Source organism: Piliocolobus tephrosceles, chromosome 18 (genome assembly GCF_002776525.5).
Source record: "Piliocolobus tephrosceles isolate RC106 chromosome 18, ASM277652v3, whole genome shotgun sequence".
NCBI classification, from domain to species: Eukaryota; Metazoa; Chordata; class Mammalia; order Primates; family Cercopithecidae; genus Piliocolobus; species Piliocolobus tephrosceles.
This window is the reverse complement of record NC_045451.1, coordinates 66,843,523-66,863,209: the sequence shown is the minus strand read 5'-3', so window position 1 is coordinate 66,863,209 and position 19,687 is coordinate 66,843,523. Positions and strand designations below refer to the sequence as shown.

General features: G+C 38.1%; 1 protein-coding gene across 2 annotated transcripts in view; it reads left to right on the top strand.

Annotated features, from left to right (window-relative positions):
* The window catches only part of L3MBTL4 (L3MBTL histone methyl-lysine binding protein 4), a 417,980-nt gene that overhangs the window by 285,950 nt on the left and 112,343 nt on the right, over positions 1 to 19,687 (top strand). Inside the window, exons 15-17 of one of the 2 annotated variants that reach the window (XM_026456030.1) lie at positions 1,257 to 1,430; positions 13,824 to 13,894; positions 13,988 to 14,983. In XM_026456030.1, the coding sequence (XP_026311815.1) occupies positions 1,257 to 1,430; positions 13,824 to 13,894; positions 13,988 to 14,097 (355 nt within the window). In that variant the 3' untranslated portion in view covers positions 14,098 to 14,983. Of the gene's footprint in view, positions 1 to 1,256; positions 1,431 to 13,823; positions 13,895 to 13,987; positions 14,984 to 19,687 lie in introns of those variants that run through there. The other variant, XM_023228495.2, reaches the window with a different exon arrangement.

The following is a 19,687-nucleotide window of genomic DNA, read 5'->3' as shown; positions in this document are numbered from 1 at the left end:
GTTTGCTGATACAGGTATAGATCATGCCGGGCCAGGCTGATATCATCTTAGCCATCCTGTCCGTAGTTCCAGAGTCCATTCTAGATATTGGTACTAAAATCCTTTTGGGGTTAAAATGCGTATGGCCTTCCCCAGAAAATCCAGTCTATTTTTATTATGTTTGCTGGACTCATAATAAAATTGTGGACCAGAACTTGTGCTCAGAAAAGAATCAACTGCATCGATATTGATGCATTTGACCATGTGCTTCTCTAGGTGTAGCCGATGATAACACTGTGATGGTAATAACAGCTACCATTTCATAATGTGTGTGTGTGTGTGTGTGTGGCATGTGTTTGTGATTTCTCAGGGTCACAGCAACCCTTATGAGTTGGATCTCCTTTTCTCATTTCACTAGTGAGAATCTCTGAAGCTCTGGCAGGAAGTACCTCCCCCAGGGTCATGTACAAGTGACCTGTCTTGGGTGTGTCTTCCCTGGTGTAGCTGCCTCAGTTCTAGCAGCGGCAGAGGTCTGGGGCCTCTTTGGAGACAGGGACATGGGCACAGGGATCTAACGGAGACAGCCCATCAGCCTTCAGAAGGAACCAGGTCATTGGCCCTGGCAGATCCTTCTGCCCATAGCCTGCTGTTGGGTTCTGATAACATCCAGGACTCAGGACTCAGCCTTGACTTGTGAGGGGAGATAACAGACTCAGCATACCTGGGCTTGGGCCTCTCCTCTCTCACCTACAAGGTATCCTTTCACACCCCAGCACAAAACTTCCCAGCAAAGCTCCAGAGGATTAAGCAGAACTGCAGATAGAGTATTTCTGCATACATGAATATTAAGAAACGAAAACACTGTATTCTCTGGTATCAGCAAATATGCTCAGTTACCCACAGTCTTTTCTGATACAGTCAAACCAGGGAATACATAATGAAGGATACAAACTGAGTTAAGTGTTATGTGACTTCTGCATTGTTCCATTGGAAATACATCTGTATGCTATTCTTAGATTTTTAAGTTTCTAAAATTGTAAATGCCATGTGTGCTTGAATCTGTCTATAATTCTTTGTTGACCAGTGTCTGTGGTTCTAGAACCTGAGATTTTCTGAAAAGGCAATACGAAAACAAACTGTTATTTGAGTGTGCTCAGGGAAAGAAGAATGTTGCTATGCAATTGTTAAATATGAGATGTAAGTCTGCTCTAATGACAATGGATCCCTGATTTATCACTATATACTGATGACTGTGCTCTCATCTTTATACAAACCAGTGCTTTTGGCTGCCCGTATTCAGACATGAACTTGAAAAAGGAGGCAACACTTCATGATCGTTTGAGAGAACAAACACAGGCAAATTTGGAATCAGACTCTTCACATTCGAAATCAAAAAACCTCTGTAGTTTGAACTTCAGTGGAAAACATGAAAAGGTGAACAGTCAACCCAGGTAAGAAACTTCTTGAAAATGTGAACCAGAAAGTAAACCATGTAGAATAGTAAAAGAACAATTTTGTTCATAGTAATAGTTTCTATTTATTTCTCCAAAGGAATTATTTTTATTTCTGGATATTATTATGTTCGCTGGGCTGATAAAATTCATCTAAGCCTTGATCTTCATTTAAAAAATACTTTCTTTTGCTTCATCCTGAAATATTTGAATTTACCTTTTTCTAAATGTACATACTGTATGTAAGCAGTAGAAACTGTATCTCATTTGTACCATTCCAAAGGATTTCCTTTTATCTTGAAAAGTCTTGATTGTTTTGAATCGTTTCATAGATGTTACCTCTTTTGGCACATGGACAAGTATTGGTATCTTCTTCGTCATGTCAAGATTTCCTCTCTTATCTGTCACTTGTCTTTGTCATCTTTAATACAAATGTACCTCAGATATGATTTCTTCTTACACAGAATAGTTTCCGTTTTGATTTATTGACAACACATCTTCCCTTTGTTCCTAAATGTAAACTTGTGATTTTAAATATCAGTTTTCATTTTTTGTTTATATATAACTATATTCTAAGGAGCTGCAAGTACAGCCCTGTGTGATATTTTTTAACCTAAATGAGTAAAACAATCTACATAACATCTTTTCTCCAAAAAGCTCCATTCTCCATGCTGGGAATTATAAATACAGAAAAGTCTAACACTAAGTAAATAACTGGAGACCAGACAGAGACTGAGCCAGGAAAGCCTAGACAGAGAGATGAGAAATGGGCATTTTCCTGACCCTGCTGCTGGCAAAAGGCAATCATGGTCAAGACGTTGAGCACCCTAGACCCTGACTGTGCAAGATTTGAAGGGACGACTGCTTTTCCTAAACCTCACAGCCTTGCTCTTTGGATTCAGCAGGTGTAAAACAAAGACACACAGGCCTCTCTGTGGGTGCAGAGTTTCCACTGAAATCACTGCCAGCTGATTTGCACCTCCATCCCAGGTGGGGAGGTGCTCCTTCTCTTCCCAGGGGGCACCAGTTTATTCGGAGAATTTGGCTCATAGGATACACTTTTCACATGGGTTTTACATCCTGGACTATGGATATTCTTTTTATTCATACACATGTTATTGTAGAGCATTTGGGTGACATTTCATTTTTTGTTAAATTTTGAATATTTTGATTTGATCTCTGTGCCCATGATTGTAGATTAGTGCTTCTCTCTATTGCATGATTTATTTCCTATGGATACACACACTTCTCTATTTTTATAACTGTATCTTGCATTTTTATTATTTGTTATACACCTATTCCTCTTGTTGAAACTTCACAGGGTCTCATTGTTCTTTACTGCTGTTTCGCACCCACACTGTTTACAACTTTACGTAGTTGAGAGCTTGAATGTCTTTCCATTTCCTGATTGAGAGAGAATTTTTTCTAAGTGTTTTCCAAGGAACAGTGTTTATTTATTCCAGAATCATAGAGACCAGTACATCCATTCGCCCTTAATCTTTTTGCTACAATCTGTTGTATTTTTTTCAAATAAAAACCTAGTCAGTTTCTCTTGTAAATATTTTAGACATTCATCCTCAATGTCAAAAATCACAGAAACGAAACAGATCTTTGAACTGCCTTAAAAAAAAATGATTGCTCTCAGAGGTTAGCTAAGCTTTTCCCTCTAGCAAATGCAGATATGTTGCCTCCCCTATCTTGAACTGCTCTTAGGAGTTTAGCCTTTTAAACTAATTGTTATATGCCTTACCATTTATGAAGGGACTTTGCACTGAAATATATCAGATAGGAATAATTACTACAGATAGAAAGAAGGAGTCGAGAATGTTAGTTGATAATCAAGCAGACAAATCACAGATTGTCCAGTTCTACCAAATGTTATGTCACCTGTAATTAGCTATGGGGGCAGGAAGTGTATGATACACATCATGAATCCTCAAGCCTATTTTTGCTTTTACATCTCAAGACCAAAGCCATCCTTGCATTCCAATATCTGTCCACTTTTTTTCCTAACCAATCATCCTAATAATGTTTGGATAAATCGTATTAGCAGTCATTCCTCTTTTGAGTCTACCCTCATCTCCATGGCATCCTGTTCATAATCTTAAATTCCAGGTCGAGGGGAAAAAAAAGAACAAAGGAATCAACAAGGAATGATATGTAGGTTAATTATGCACAGATAAAACATATTTTAACTCTTTCCACAGCTTGCTTGTAGTACTTTCCCAAGGCTGTCTTTTCTCTAACCCAAATCTTTGCTCTTGAAATCACCAGCTGTCAGATACAGGTGACGGAGAACATTTAAATTCTATCTCTCCTCTTCCACATGTTGAGAAGAAATAACTTTTACTTGGCTCCTGTCCAAAAATAGGGGTAGGGGGTTAAATTGGTGAAAATCAGAGCTATAATTTCCACTGGCCTCCAGTCAAGCCATCCACCACTGAGCTCTGGACAGGCCTTCTGTAATTTTTTATACAAGCAACATTTGTCACATTAGAATATCCAGAGTTCCAGCCTGGGCAACATCATGAAACCCCATCTCTGCAAAAAATACAACAGCAACAAAAAAATAGCTGGTGTGGTGGCATGTGCCTGTAGTTCCAGCTACTCAGGGGGCTGAGGTGGGAGGATCACTTGAGCCTGGGAGGCAGAGGCTGCAGTGAGCTGAGATCACACCATTGCATTCTAGCTTAGGTGACAGAGTGAGACCCTGTCAAAAAACAAACAAACAAAACAGAAAGAGATATATGTGTGTGTGTATATATACATATAATATATATACACATATATTTATATATATCCAGACTTCTTGTAATTCAAGTGAAAAATATAAAATTAACTTTGATAAACTTCCAAATTCAGTTAGATATTACCCAACAGTTTAGATAATTTTTTCTTTTCCTTAACTGCAACCCAATTTTTTGATTATCTTTAAAAATATATTTGCTCTTATATTAATCTTTGTATCAAGGTTATAATTAGTAAATGTATGACTCCATTGCATGATTCAGTGGCAGAAATAGTCTATTTATGTTCACAGTTTTTAGTAGAGAGTCATGTTTTAATTTTGAGAGATTTATATATGTACTGCTAGAGGTTTGCAAGAGTTATCTCTATAACAGTAAAATATAGATGTTATATTAACTGTAAAGAGTCATACTCACAATATCACAGTAAGTCACCTTTACTGAAAACCTGAATATATTCCTTTTTTATTTGTGCTAATAGAGTGAGTAGTGTTATATTAATGGTGCATTAAATGGAGGTGAGTAGCTTACCCTTGAGTTTCTTTCATTTGGGTATATATAGTAGAGGAGAAAATACCTTAATTCATTTAACCATTTATAATTTGCACATACATAACCTTTGGAGCTTCCCATAATTGTGTAATTTAGGCAAAGCAGACATTATTCTCATCATAATTTTGCCATTTATAGATGAGGAAATAGTAAGCTGGTAAGCTTATCTGGGACTGAAACATAGGTCTTCTGATTAAATACAACATATTAACAGTAAATTAATAATCATGTCACCAGAAATATCAATGATAATAACTATGTACTCTTAATAGCACATACTTACTTGGGGCTGCAAAGTGGTACACTAAACAATTTATGTACATCATTGTATTAATTTTATTTCATCCTCCCAACAACCCTGTATGTGGTAAGTTTTCTTATTCAGTTTTTATAACAGAGGCACCTAAACGTTCAGAGAGGTTAGGCAGTGTCTGAGGTCATGCAGATGATAAGTAGAAAAAAATCCCACGTGCAATTCAACTACATTAGACTAGTGAAACAATGACAGCTTAAGGCTTTGAAAAAGCCCAGCTAGGTTCATATTTAGTCTACTTTCTACTGATGTCTAGGATTCTCAGAGTCACTTTGTGATGCATCTGTTTCTTATTTTGTGAAAATAGAACCTGCACGTTCTGCACATATACTCCAGAACTTAAAGCATAATAATAATAAAAAAAAGAAAGTAGAACTACTGAAGGGAAGAATCTTACCATGTTTTCCCCAAACTGATGTTTCTTATTTATACTATATATAATACAAAATGTCCATCTTGAGCACATTTTATTATGATATACTAAAGGCTTCTACCTGCCTGCAACAAGAGAATAAAATGAGTCATTAAAACATTTTCATCATAAAGAAAATTACTTTGCAGCTCCCCTCAACTCCCCATATTGTCAATTAGTCTATTAGCTGGTTTCCCCAGGCCTGAGGGGGACATTTTTTTCAGGCATTTTTTTTTACCTGCCTAAGTGTTCTTTAATAACTTCCTTTGCCTCCCAGAAGCATTGTTCAGTATATTCTAATTCACACAATTGATAGCACCACCATTTGTTAAAATACCTGTCATATTCTATCACTGCTATTAAGAAAATCTAAGAAAATGCCTAATAAAGCTCACTTTGTTTTTCCCAATGCCGGTCATATTATAAATTTCATGCACTTTTGGAAGGCTAATATTGGTAATGAAAGTGCCTGGGAAACGTTGTGGTAATCAGAAAAGATGGCATGTAGTGGAATAGTTCCTTAATGATCTTGAGGATGAACTGCACTGCCATGAGCCAGCTAGTTTATTTCCACTAGGCAAATTAGCTGCAACATAAGTACCTTCTATGATGCCCACCCTCAGAATTATAACAATGTTAGTTGGTTGTCCCACACATTCACTTTCCAAGTGAGTAAATAGGTGCTTTAATCCACCAAACTCTCTCGCTTCTTACCTTCACTTTCTCACTCTTCACTTTCACTTTCTCTTTCTCTCAATTCTCTGCTTTGGGATGTGGAGTCTACTTAGTGGCCCCACTCACTCCCCATCATCGCCTGCAGTGTCGTTTTCATTCCTGCGCTTGTGCCTTTTGTTTCCTTTCTTGGTACCTCATTTACTCCTGCCTGCATCTCCTCCCTTTCCCACGGCTCACTTTTCTCTTGGAGTTCTGTGGCAGTTCCAACCTGTAAGAGCTTCTTGAAGTTGGAGATTGTGTTTTATGTGTCTCTCTATTCCTAACACTTAGTGTCATACCTGACACATACTAGGCACTCAACAATTTAAATGGATTTTGAGCAACCTACTGGGTGCCAAGGATGGTGGCTGGCCCTGAGAGGCCGAGTCTCTAAGAGCCAGTCCCATCCTTGCTCTCAGCATTCCTGTGTCCTTGTGGTCCACACCACACACCAGCAGCTTGTTTGTGTGTCTCCACGTACCTTTTTAATACTTTGTTTTGTGTATGCCGTATCTTCTCAAAAAGACTATAGGCTGCTAAAGAGAAGAACCAATTTACCCTTTTGCTTTTCCTTCTTTATGGTTCACATTATAGGTCTTTAGCGTACCTAAGTTGATTGATTTCATTATATACATTTGTTTTTCTCTTAGAGTCTCAATTCCTTCACCTGTAAAATGGTCATAAATGTGAGGCTTACATAAGATTTTGAATATAGGAATATAGATGTAGGTAGATAGAGACATTGCTATTGGTATAGATATATGAATGGGCTTGGCACATAGAAGAGACTATTGAAATAATAGTTCCATATCTTTTCTCCATTTTTATGAAAACCATTGATTTTAAAGTCTTGCAGTTGGGACCAGTTCTAGCGGTATGTGTATCACACATCCCAACACCAATAAAGGTCTAAAGGAATTTAGACCTTTATTTATTTGGTCTCATACTCAGTGTCTATAACTAAATTAAGCCCCTTAATCAAGAAAGTAGTGATCAAAACACCATTACAAGCCAGAGTTCTTCTTGCCCTGTAGGGGCTTTTGACTGGACAGGCAACCCCAAGGCCTTTCAGAGAAGCCCCCTCCAGTTCCCCACCTCCAATCAGACTCTGAGGAACCACTAGCCAGGCGTGACAACCTAGGAGCTCTACAGTGGGAAAGGAGGACTCAAGAGATTAACTCAACTTCTGCAACGTGGAGACAAGGACACCAATGCCAAAGAATTTTGCTATTTCATCAGCACGTTGACGGTGGTCCCTTCGAGCCCTCTGACTCCCAGCCCCTCGCTCTCCTCACTGTTCCATACCACCACCTGCCCCAGAATTAAGATGCAGTCAGAATGGAATTTGGTTTTGGTCTGTAGTTAGCTGACTAACACTTATCTTGTTGAATTCAACACTGTGACCATAGCCAGTTTCTGAAATTAGACATATTCATTCATTCAACATTTATCTGTTGAACAAATATTTAGAAAATACTGTTCCAAACTCCAGTGATAGAGCAGGGAACAAAACAGACAAAAATTCTTGTTCTCTTCAAGCTTTTCCTTGGTGATAAGAAAATCACCCAAACAAGTAAGTGGCAGGCCAAGGATTTGAACTTAGGTGGGATGACTCCTGTCTGTGCAGACTTGGCAGTAGGCATGCTGATTCGCTCATGGCATCAATATTCATTCACTCCACACATATGTGTGGAGCTGCTGTTGCCTAGTGGTGTGTTAGGTGCTAGGGATGTGGAGGTGAGCAAAACAGTTCCATCTTTGCGTGGAGCCGATTTTTAGGTAGGGGAGATGGAAGGGGAAGAAAGAAAGCAAACCATAAATGAAGAGAAAATCACAGATGGTTGACAGGTGCCGTAGGGAAGTAACGTGCAGTTGAAAGGGTGATACTCAAAATGATTTCAGTAATCACCTATCATAAAGGGCCCAGCCACTAAGGGAAAAAAGGTTCTGTTGAATATTGTGCATATTGAAAATGAAATGAGTTGTGCCCAGATCAGCTCAGGAGCATGGAGAGGGTCTGGGATGAGATGGAAGGGCCCAGCCCTTGCCAGGCTGCACCTGCCTCACTTTGTGGGTGCCTCACTAGAGTCTCTAGAGTCTTATATTTCTTAAATGAATGTACAGTTATGCTGAAACATTATGAAATAACCCATGGATGCCTTGCCATGTCATCAAAATATTTTTCCGAGCTGATTCTCATAAAGAATTGTAAAATTTATTCTAAATCTCTGCATTTCTGGAATCCTGCCTTGGCTCAGGCTCTCAGTGACTAAATGCCACAGAACAGTGTGTCCTACAATGTCCACAGCTCCTTGCATAGAGGAAATACTAGTGTTTCCACACCCCAGAAAAATAAAACCTTGCTGCCTGAGCACCAGCGAGCATTTTATCATCTATATACTTAACCTGGCTTTAAAATAATTATTTCTCACTCATTGTAAACGGTAAAGGTGGGACTTTAACATGATCTTTTTTCTCATTATCACAGCAGTACTTGCTTATTATGGGAAAAGAAAAAATACAGTTGAGTAGAAAGAAAAAAATAAAAATTAAAAACATTAATAATATCCACACTTTTTTCTACCAAACAGCATAACATATAGATGTTTGGAAAAATATAAGAAAATGTCCACCTTAATAATTCCAGTAATGTAGAAGTTTTAAGAAATTAAGAATTTCTCATTCTCCACTCCTCACTCTGATGCTGCATGCTTAGGTCACTAGGGTTAACAGATTGCCACCTGCTCTCTGAATCCTTTTGATGTTCATGTATGCACATGTGTATGTATCTACATCTACATGTATTAGTCCACTTTCATGTTGTTATAAAAAACTGCCTGAGACTGGATACTTTATAAAGGAAAGAGGTTTAATTGGCTCACAGTTCAGCATGGCTGGAGAGGCCTCAGGAAACTTACAATCATGGTGGAAGGTGAAGGGGAAGCAAGGCACGTCCTTCACAGAGTGGCAGGAAGGAGAATGAACACAGGAGGAACTACCAAACACTAACAAAACCATCAGATCTTATGAGTAGTCACTACCATGAGAACAGCATGGGGAAACTGCCCCCATGGTTTAGATATTACCTGTACCTGGTCTCTCCTTTGACACATGGGGATGATAAGGATTACGATTCAAGATGAGATTTGGATGGGATTGCAAAGCCTAACCATATCAACGTACATTCACTCTTCTAAAATAATTTATATTAACGTTTTGTTAATCTGCAATGTGTTTTATTTCATTTAACAGTATGTCATGGGTAAATTGTCATATCAACACAAACAGACCCAATGCGTTAGTTTTAACAACTGCGTTGTATTCCATAGTGTAGGCATACCGTAACTCATTCAACCATTCCCTTAAGGACCATGGTTTCCAGTATTTCTCCTCTTGTAAATAATGCTGCAGTAAACATTCTCATATGAATATTATGGATCTTATTATTTGCTGATGCTTTTTACTGCTATATTTTAGAAGGGTTCATTACTTTTTATTTACAAACTAAACATATTGTATGAATCCTTAGATTGATAGAATCTCACAGGTCCTTGGTCCATTTTGCCTGACTGAGAATGAATAAATTCGCATATTCAAACTTACACACATGCATGGGAACATAGAAAGCTTGTGCAGGCCCCATAATTTGTCCCAGCTCCATGTCTTACCTCATCGCACACCACACCCCATCGCTAATTCTCCTTACCTCCACTCGCCCTACTTCTGCAGTGGCCCTCTCTCTGTTTCCTATGATAAAATTTGTTTTGAGGCCAAGTTCAAACTCATCTCCTGAAGGCTTTTTCTACTATCTCCCACCTTGTATGCAGAAAATGTCCTCCTGTTGTATGGTCCAATAGCACATCCTCTGTCTCTCTGATGTAGCTGTTTCTCAGTCTGCTTTGTGCAGAATCTGCCCTTGCACAAGTCTGCAACCCCTAATAAGTCATAAGTCTTTTGGCGGCAGAAACCATCTCAGTAGAATGCAACAGCTGCAGGCAGGAAAATCTCAGAGAAATGTTGACTGAATTTGGAGAATTTGCCTAAAAATAGAAAAGTCAAGCCCAGCGTCTGCCTTTTAAGCCTTAAGTTATAGCTAAACACAGTTACTGTGGCAGTTTGGGGAGCAGCTTCCCAGATAAGACAATCGCATACTGTGTGTTTTTGAACTTATGGACCTTTTTTAAATTTTTTTAACTTCTAGAACAGGGGTCAGTGAGCTTTTTTTTTCTAAAGAGCCAGATGGTAAATATTTTAGGTGTGGCCAGCTATAAAGGTCTCTGCCACAACTACTCAGTTCAGCCCTCGTAGTGAAAGCAGCCCTAGACAGTAAGTAGAAAAGTGAGCGTGGCTGTGTTCTAGTGAAACTTTGTTTGCAAAAACAAGCAATGGGCAGGATTTGAATTATGGGGCATGGTTTGCTAACTCTTGTTCTAGAAGGTGTCTAGATACAGTTAGACTAACCTGAATTAAATTCAAATCGTTGTTCTTCTACTTACTATGTGACTTTGAGCAAGCTTCTTAACCTGTCTTTTTGAACACATAAATAGAGGATTAATATTTCCTTCTTCATGTTAGGCATCTGTTTCAGGGCCTAGCACTTAATGAGCACAGTATTGTCTTGTTAAGAGGAATGGAAGCTTAGTAATAGGATAAGAGAAGATACAGGCCCTTTCTTGCAACTGGAAGTAGAAAATCCAAAGAAAGAGCACACTGAAAAACAATGGATAGCAAAGACTCGTGGGTGACAGTGACAGCTTTTGCCTTTAGGTCATATGCTCCTCTTTATGTAATAAATCAGGTATAAACAGATACACAGGTCTGTTGACACTTGCAACAGCAACAGCAATGCTATTAATAAAATACATTGAAGATTGTTTAGGATGCCTGGAGCTATTATGACTGTATAAAAGCTATGGGCCAGGCTTCAGGAGGAAGAATTGGTGCAACAGTAGTACATCCCTGGAGATTTAGACAGAGATTGAGACTATTTTAGCCAAAACACAAATGAAACATTAATCTTTGGCTCATGACTGGCCTAGTCATTTTCAAACCCATCTACTGGCTATATGCAGTGGATTCTTTTGAGATGCAAACTCCTCTGTAACTTTTCCCACTGCCCACAAGATGAAGTCCACATCCTCGCAAGAACCCATGCAAGGCCCTCCATGGCTGGTTTCAGCTTGTTCTGTCAAGGTACCTTTCGTTGCATGGTGCTTCAGCCAAATGAGTCGATTAGCTTATTCAGGTTCTCAGAACACTTCCCCATCCCATGTTACTTCTGCTCATTCTGTTCCAGCCTAATTCTCAAGACCTTTAGAAACCCATCAGTTACCCCCATCTCCATTTTCTAAGACCCCACTGGCCCAGCAACAGTCAAGTCTCTGCCTGTGACTTCCCTTTATCCATGCCTTCCATAAATAATCAGTAAACTGTACGTTATTGGAAGGTGATGTGTAAAGCAGGAGGAAACCTGGGTTTGGAGTCCAAAGACTTGAGATTGGACTTCATTTTGGCTCCATTAAGACCTGATTTTGGCTCCATTATCGACCTACTTTGTGCCCAAGATGGGGCAGGTTGTTGAATGTCTCTGAGCCCAGTCTCTCAATTTATAAAGCAAGAATCCTATCCCAACCTTGTAGAGTTTTTGTGAGAACGAAATGGGAAGTGAAAAGACTGGGAGTCCTTAGTAGGTGCCTACCTCCTGGGAGTTCCCAGGAAATGCTAACTGAATCTGAACTGCTCACAGGGTTTGGCCTGGCGTGTCTCCCTACTGATGTGATCATTTGAAAGCAAGACTGTAGTGAAATATACCCAGGATCAATTGAAGAACTTCAAAAACAACAACAACAACAACAAAACCACCCAACAAATTTATTTGATTTATTTAAATTTTTTTTTAAATACCCATCAAAGTTTTATATGTGGCAGACTGGCTTCTATTTTTTAACTTTGTGAGATGGAAGCAAGATCTTGATTAGCATATATTGCAGAAGGATGCTTTAAGATGGCTTGAAAATCAACTTGAAGATTCATAAAATTTGTAAAATTGAGGAAATACCTAAAGATTTGCCAAAAATCATGTAAGCAGAGCTGAAATTGTTCTTTCCCCCGCCCCAAATTATTCTTTGCAAAATGGCTACACTGCACTACTTAGCACACGTGCTGTGCTTCCCAGCATCCTGTTTGACCCATGCGCTCTACCAGACACTCACTGGCTTACATTTAAGCCACCTTTCTATAGTTTATATTCTCTCCTACAAGAATGCAAATATCAAAGCATGATATAGGCAAAAAAAGAATGTAAACAAATCCTGATGATACATATGTTGAATATAATTAAAATTATACATATTGAATTGATGAGAATATTACACACATTTTTATGCATGTCCCTGATGCATAAGCGTTTTTACACTGGTTTTTAACATACTATTTCACTAGTTGCTCTGAACAACCCAGTGAGGCAGGTACTGTGTCCATTTAACAGATTGGAAGCTAAGATTGAGCATTTAAATATTCACTCTGGATCACAAACCTAGGGGCTGTGTCCTAGGTGTGAACTCAGGTTGTCGCACACTGAATGTACTGTCTATGCATTGCCCCCCAGGTGATTAAGTACATATGTTTAGTATGCTCCACAGTAGCCTCGTAGGACCTATGGTGAAGTCCAAAGTTGGGAGTTCAACAGAAATTTTCTCAGTTTCTTGTCTTTTGGATAAAAAGCCTTGATGATTAAGAGATATCTAACTGATAGAATCTTTCTGCCATGATATACTTGTGTAAACTTATAAATAAACATAGATACAGTGATCTCCAATTCTGTAAGTCATTTAGGTTTCTATGTAGGGTTTTGGTAACTGAATCAGTTTCCTCATCTAACACAGAAATTAAAACAGTACTTCCATGACCAACTCAAATGCTTGTCAGTGAAAATGAAATGAAAAACTTTCTGTTCAAATACATTAAGAAAATACATGTGCAAAGCAAGATATAAATTTCATTAAAATATATACAAATAATTTACTTGATTATCTCACAAGCTTATCTACCTAAAATTAATTACTGACTAATTAGCAACCCTGGAAAAGTTTTATTGTAGAAACTTCCATACTCATTATAAAGTATGAGCCTCAATTTTTAATGAGGTTCCATGATAAAAGAATAACAAAATTAGGCCATACTACATACCGCAGCATCTGAAAAGTTAATTAATTTCCTGACATTCAGCAATGTAACTAAATTACTTTGTACAGTTGTTTGAGCACAGTGTCTATAATCTTCTGATTAAAATAATGAGCCCCAAAGTCATCAGTAGCAATTATTATTTACTTACCTACCATCCCATCAGCCACCATCCTGCCAGCTCCTCCTCAGAATCTGAAGAGATTATTCTCCAGAGAGTTTTTGAAATTTTGCTGTAATAGAATGAGGGGGGAAAAGCTTTTTAAACTTCAGGGTTCAAAGTCAGAGTTTCTGAACAGAAGTGTGTTTTTAAAATCTTAAATTTAAAATTCTAACAAGGCTCTGTGCAGCAAAATACCTGCCAATTCACTATTGTGTACCCTGCAGTTTCTATTGAAATTTGTGCTGCTATCATGATTTCTTCCTACCTCACAGGATAATGAATCTAGATTTTATTTCTGTTCTTTGCCCAGACTTGTACAGCAGGCAAAGTGTTTGAAAATCAAAGGAAAAGAAGATATTGACTTGGATAATCTCTTCAGAGGTAAAAACAAAAACACTAGCAAAACACAGAATATACTTTTTGTTGTGCAGAATGTTTTATTTGTTTGACTGTTTGGTTTTAGCATTCCTGCAGGGAATGGTGGAAAAAACCTAACTAGAGTCAAGAGAGACCTGTGTTCTAGTTCCCGCCCTGCGAATGAGTCCCTTCACTTCACTCCTCGAACGTTCATTTTCTCATTTTGAAAGTGAAAGGGCTGGACTCTATGATCTCTATGGTCCCCACTCATGATAGGAAACGTGTAAACCTGTAGAAGTTAGAGGTTCAGTGGTTGAATCCCCCTCTGCCATCTGCAGAGGCCGTGGAGGGAAACCAGGAGTGTCTCACTGCACTTGTGAAGGTGGGAGACTGAGATGCACCTCATTAGTAAGAAAGGCTAGAAGGGTGTTAGGCAAAATATTGAACCATCAGAGCTGAGGAATCCGCTGGAGTCCAGGAAGAAGAATTGCATGTGTTCTTTCAGTTACGTTTCTTCCCAGTGAAGGCTCGATATAGACAGAATTTTGAGGTTAGATTATATTGTAGCAAGCTAAGGAATCAGTTTTCCCTGGGTTCTGTTTTGATTTAGTCATACGCAAACACTGATAATTTCTTACTAGTATCCCGCCTGCAGCCTTGGTAGCTCTGTACATTTGTGTCTCCCGGAAGGTGTAGGAGATCTGTCTGCCTTCTAGAGGAAAGGAACATTGCTAAGCTTTCTACTGACCTGGTAGAAGTCCGGTGAATTAGCACACTGTGCTGGACTGTGCCATCTCCAGTTACCCATCGGACTTTTCGTAAGAGAAGGAGAGGGTGCTTGGCAGTCATTGAACAAAAGGGCCAGGAGGTCAGGGAGCAGTGCTGAGCTGCTCACTTCAGGCAGAGATGGAGCTCTTGCTTGTGTTGTCTTCGAAGAATTGTGGATTTCATCTCAGCCACACAAGGCCTTTTCCTCAGAAAAGAGAGGGCAGTTGAATTACTTTGGTTTTCATTGTACAGCTACATGTTTCTCCCTCATAAGAAGAATTTCTATGTAATATAACCAGAGCTCAAGCTTGCTTTAAATAAAATAAATCACTGATGTTTTAGAAACTGTTCCATACAAATGTTCTCATCCATCTTACCAAGCCTTCATTCTGTAAATGGCATGTTTTGGAACCATGTAAGAAGCCTTAAAAAAAGTGCCAGTGTTTTAATTCATAGTTTGACACTTTTGAAAATATCTCCACAGAGTAATTATGTATATGTTCTTGTTCAAACAGATACACAATTTTGTAGTTCATATCATAAATGTAGTAATGAAGATCATCCTTACAAAAATAGAAAATGTCATAGCAAAATGCATTTGCATACTGTGAAAGATGAAATCTCTTCCAAGATGCTCAGAATGCACTTGTTCGTTTCTGCATCATGTATAAGAAGTTTACACCCATATGCTTGTATTTATTCATGCATTTACTGTGCTCTTTAATTTAAACATATCCTCGCAGCAGAGGTCTTTGTTATCAGATATGGCATTTACGTCAGAAGAGTGTGCAGTGGGAGGAGCAGTCGGCCTTAGATGGAGCACACGGCTGCCTGTGGACCCAGACCACCGTGTGTTGGGCAAGTGCAGGCGGGGTTCATGCCATCCCATGGAAATTGGCAGGCCGTGGTTAGCACCTGCTTTCTAGTCTGGCCTTTTGTCAACCAAAGTGGCTCTTCCTTGTATGTCTGGAGTCCCCAACACCTATGCCACAGACCAGTCTGTAGACTGTTAGGAACTGGGCTGCATAACAGGAGGGGAGCAGAGGGCAGGCGAGGGAGCAAAGCTTTATCTGCATTCACAGCTGCTCTCCATTGCTCACATGACCACCTGAGCTCCGCCTCCTGTCAGATCAGCTGCAGCATTAGATTCTCCTAGGAGCACGAACACTATTGTGACCTGCACGTGTGAGGGATCTAGGGTGTGTGCTCCTTATGAGAATCTAACGCCTGACGATCTGCCACTGTCTCCCATCGCCCTCAGAGGGGACTGTCTAGTTGCAGGAACAGAAGCTCAGGGCTCCCACTGATTCTACATTATGGGGAGTTGCATAGTTATTTCATTATCTATTACAATGTAATAATAGAAATAAAGTGCACAATAAATGTAATGTGCTTGAATCATCCCAAAACCATTCCCCCACCCCGGTCTGTGGAAAAATTGTCTTCCATGAAACCAGTTCCTGGTGCCACTAAAGCTTGGGGACCTCTGTACTATGGGAGGTATAATAATAATCCCCGTTATTATAAAGTTTATTTGCTTTGGTTCTAACATGGATGAGACAAAATAATGAAAATAAATGTGTTCTTACAGTGATATTAAACAATTATTTAATATTTTCTTTCATTTTTCTTCAGCCTGTAAATCTGATCATAATATCCCGTATCCACGTCCTTCCTTTTTTTTCCCTTTTTTTTTTTGAGATGGAGTGTCCCTCTGTCACCCAGTCTGGAGTGCAATGGCGTGATCTCTGCTCACTGCAATCTCTGCCTCCTGGGTTCAAGTGATTCTTCTGTCTCAGCCTCCCGAGTAACTGGAATTATAGGCTCACAATGCCACACCCAGCTAATTTTTTGTAGTTTAGTAGAGACGGGGTTTCACCGTGTTGCCCAGGCTGTTCTTAAACTCTTGAGCTCAGCTAATCCATCCTCCTCGGCCTCCCAAAGTGCTGGGATTACAGGCATGAGCCACTGCACCCAGCCTTCCCCCCCCCCCCCCCCCCTTTTTTTCTGGTCTCGGCATAGATTTCAATGAGTGCCTTCTTCATTCATCAGGAGTCTTTTATTTATTTGTTTATTTATTTATTTATTATTTATTTATTTATTGAGATGAAATCTCGCTCTGTCACCCAAGCTGGAGTGCAGTGGCACGATCTTGGCTCACTGTAACCTCTGGCTCAGGGTTCAAGTGATTCTCTTGCCTCAGCTTCCCGAGTAGCTGGAACTACAGGTGTGTACCACCAAACCCAGCTAACTGTTGTATTTTTAGTAGAGACGGGGTTTCACTATGTTGGCCAGGCTGGTCTCAAACTCCTGACGCCATGATCCACTCACATTGGCCTCCCCAAGTGTTGGGATTACAGGCGTGAGCCACTGTGCCCAGTCAGGGTCTTCTTTTTTTTTTTTTTTTTTTAAGGAAAATGGGCTAAAATTTGTGCTCTATTTCATCTACGAGGGGATGTTGTATACACTGGATTTTTAGAAATTGTGTACACACATGCGTACATTCACACACAGATTCTGTTTTTTATATCTTGGGCATGTTTTCCATTTTTACTGGAAAACCTCTTTTAAAAATCATTTTATTCACCATATATATCTTGGCATACTTAATAAAAATATTTTAAAGGCTACCTATTATTTTCAAGTATAATTCTTAGCTACTGAACACACTTTTTTCAGTATGTAAGCATATATCACAATAATTTATAAACATAAGATTGGATAAACATATGTAACAATAATAATATATAAACATAAGATTGGATGATAGAAATTTTAATTACTTTATAATAATAAAATTCTGTAGAGGAAACCATGATTATGTTAAAATTATGTTGGTTGTGCATAACAGGAGCAAGTTGAAATTTGTCTTACTAATCCAAGGTTTACAGGTAAGCATATTGAGTGTTACACCTAAGACATGACAGTGAAACAGTGAAATTCTAATCAAATGTAAACGTATTCAAAGAAAAAATAGCTAACCATAGAAATGCTGACCCTACTTCCATTCAAGATTCTGGACGTGCAACCAGGGAACTTAGTGACAACAAGCTCTTTGACGTAAATGAAGAAAGGGGTTGTTGCGAACAGCATGAAGATGTCCCACAGAAAGTGATATTGGCAAAAAAAAAAAAAAAAAACACTTCACATCTTCACATTAAAGTAACTCTCAGAGATATTTCACAACATTGTGAGTGCAAAGGATAAAATGTTAGAAGTGAATCTAACTTAAATTTAGGAATATGACAGCTTACCAAGGAATGGAAAAGATGATCTCTTCATTTCACAGTTGTAGGGCAAAAAGAAAGCAAACACTCCTTGGACAACTCTTGATAAGTTTTTTTTTTCTTTTAAACAAAGAAATAAAACACCTTATCTCAATGTATTAAATGTTATAAACCACAGCATACTAATTAAATATTACTTTCATTAGTTTTAAATTTTCCCTAAGTATTTATGATGGACAGTAAAAGAGCTGTTAATATTTTGACCAAAATTTGTGAAGGTCATGAGAAAAGAATTACAATTTTCCCCACTGATTATTAAGCCCAGTTTGCATGGCTTCAGCTTGCATCGTCAATTTTATAGCCCCTGACTACCATGCCAAGTGAGAACTCCCTGTGTTTTATTGAGGACTGTTTCAAATATGTTCATAGGAGAAGCTGATCTGTAGTTTTCCTTCTTGTAATGTCTTCATCTCATTTTGATATTCCCTCTTTCTCCATTATCACCATTATCACCAAGAGGTGTTATGTAAGATTCACAACATTTATTTTTTAACCGTTTAGATGAGGAGTTCACAGACAGGAAAGCTATCTGAGCCTAAAGTTTTTTTTTAGTTAAAAGAATGTTAATTGTAGATTCAATTTCTTTAATAGATTGAGGACTTTAGATTTTTGAAATTTCTTCTTGTATTAGTTTTTCTAGGAATTTATATATTTCTTCTAGGAATTTGTATATTTCATGTAAATTTTCAAGTCTGTTGCTATAGAGTTGTTTATAATACCCTCTGATGAGCTTTTCAGTGTCTGCAGATTCTATAGTTATATCCATTTTTCATTCTTGAAACTGATGTTTATGTGCTCGTGCGTTTTCTCTCTCCCCCCCCACCCGCACTCTCTCGCTGGTTTTGCCTCTGTCTCTTTCAATTAATCCTGCTGAAGATTTACTGATCCTTACAATGGACCAATTTTTGGCTGTGTTGATTTTCTCTAGTGTGCATTTGTTTTCTCTGTTATTAATTTCTGCTATTATGTTTCTGCCTGTCTCCCACTCTCTTTGGCTTTCATTTACTGTCATTTTTCTAACTTCTTTAAATTATTACTTAGATATTGTGTTTTTAAATATATTTTAATATATGCACCTAAAGCTATATTAAGATTAATTTAAGCATAGCTTTTCCTGCATTCTATGAGTTTTGATTTATCAAATTTCATAATAATTTAATTCAAAATATTTTCTCATTTACATTGTTTTTCTTTTGTATGTGGGTTGAAGTATACTGATTCATTTCCAGATATTTGGGGATTTTATTATCTTTTCATTATCGATTTTGAATTTTATTTCACTGTGGTCAGAGAGTATCTTCTGAGCAATTGTTATTCATACCGTTAGATCTTTATTATATTTACTGATACATTTTTTCCTGCTTATTCATTTGATTCCTGAAAAAATGTGTTAAAGTCCTCTACTATGGTTGTGATATTATCTGGTTTTTGTTTTATTATACATATTTTTAGTCTATATTACTAGGCTCATGAAAATTAGAAAATTAGACTATTCATAATCAATTGACCCTTCAACATTTTGAAATATGTATTTTATTTCTCCAAATGCTTCTTGCCTTTAAGTTTCCTTTGTCTGATATTAGCAGTATTCTTCTGATTAGTATTTGTATGTTATATTTATTTCCATGCTTTTATATGCTCCATCACTGTCCTTGTTTAATATGACACTTCTAAGTGGCATGTGATTTTTAGGTTTAAATTCAATCTCATGGCAATCTTTCTTTCTTTCTTTCTTTCTTTCTTTCTTTCTTTCTTTCTTTCT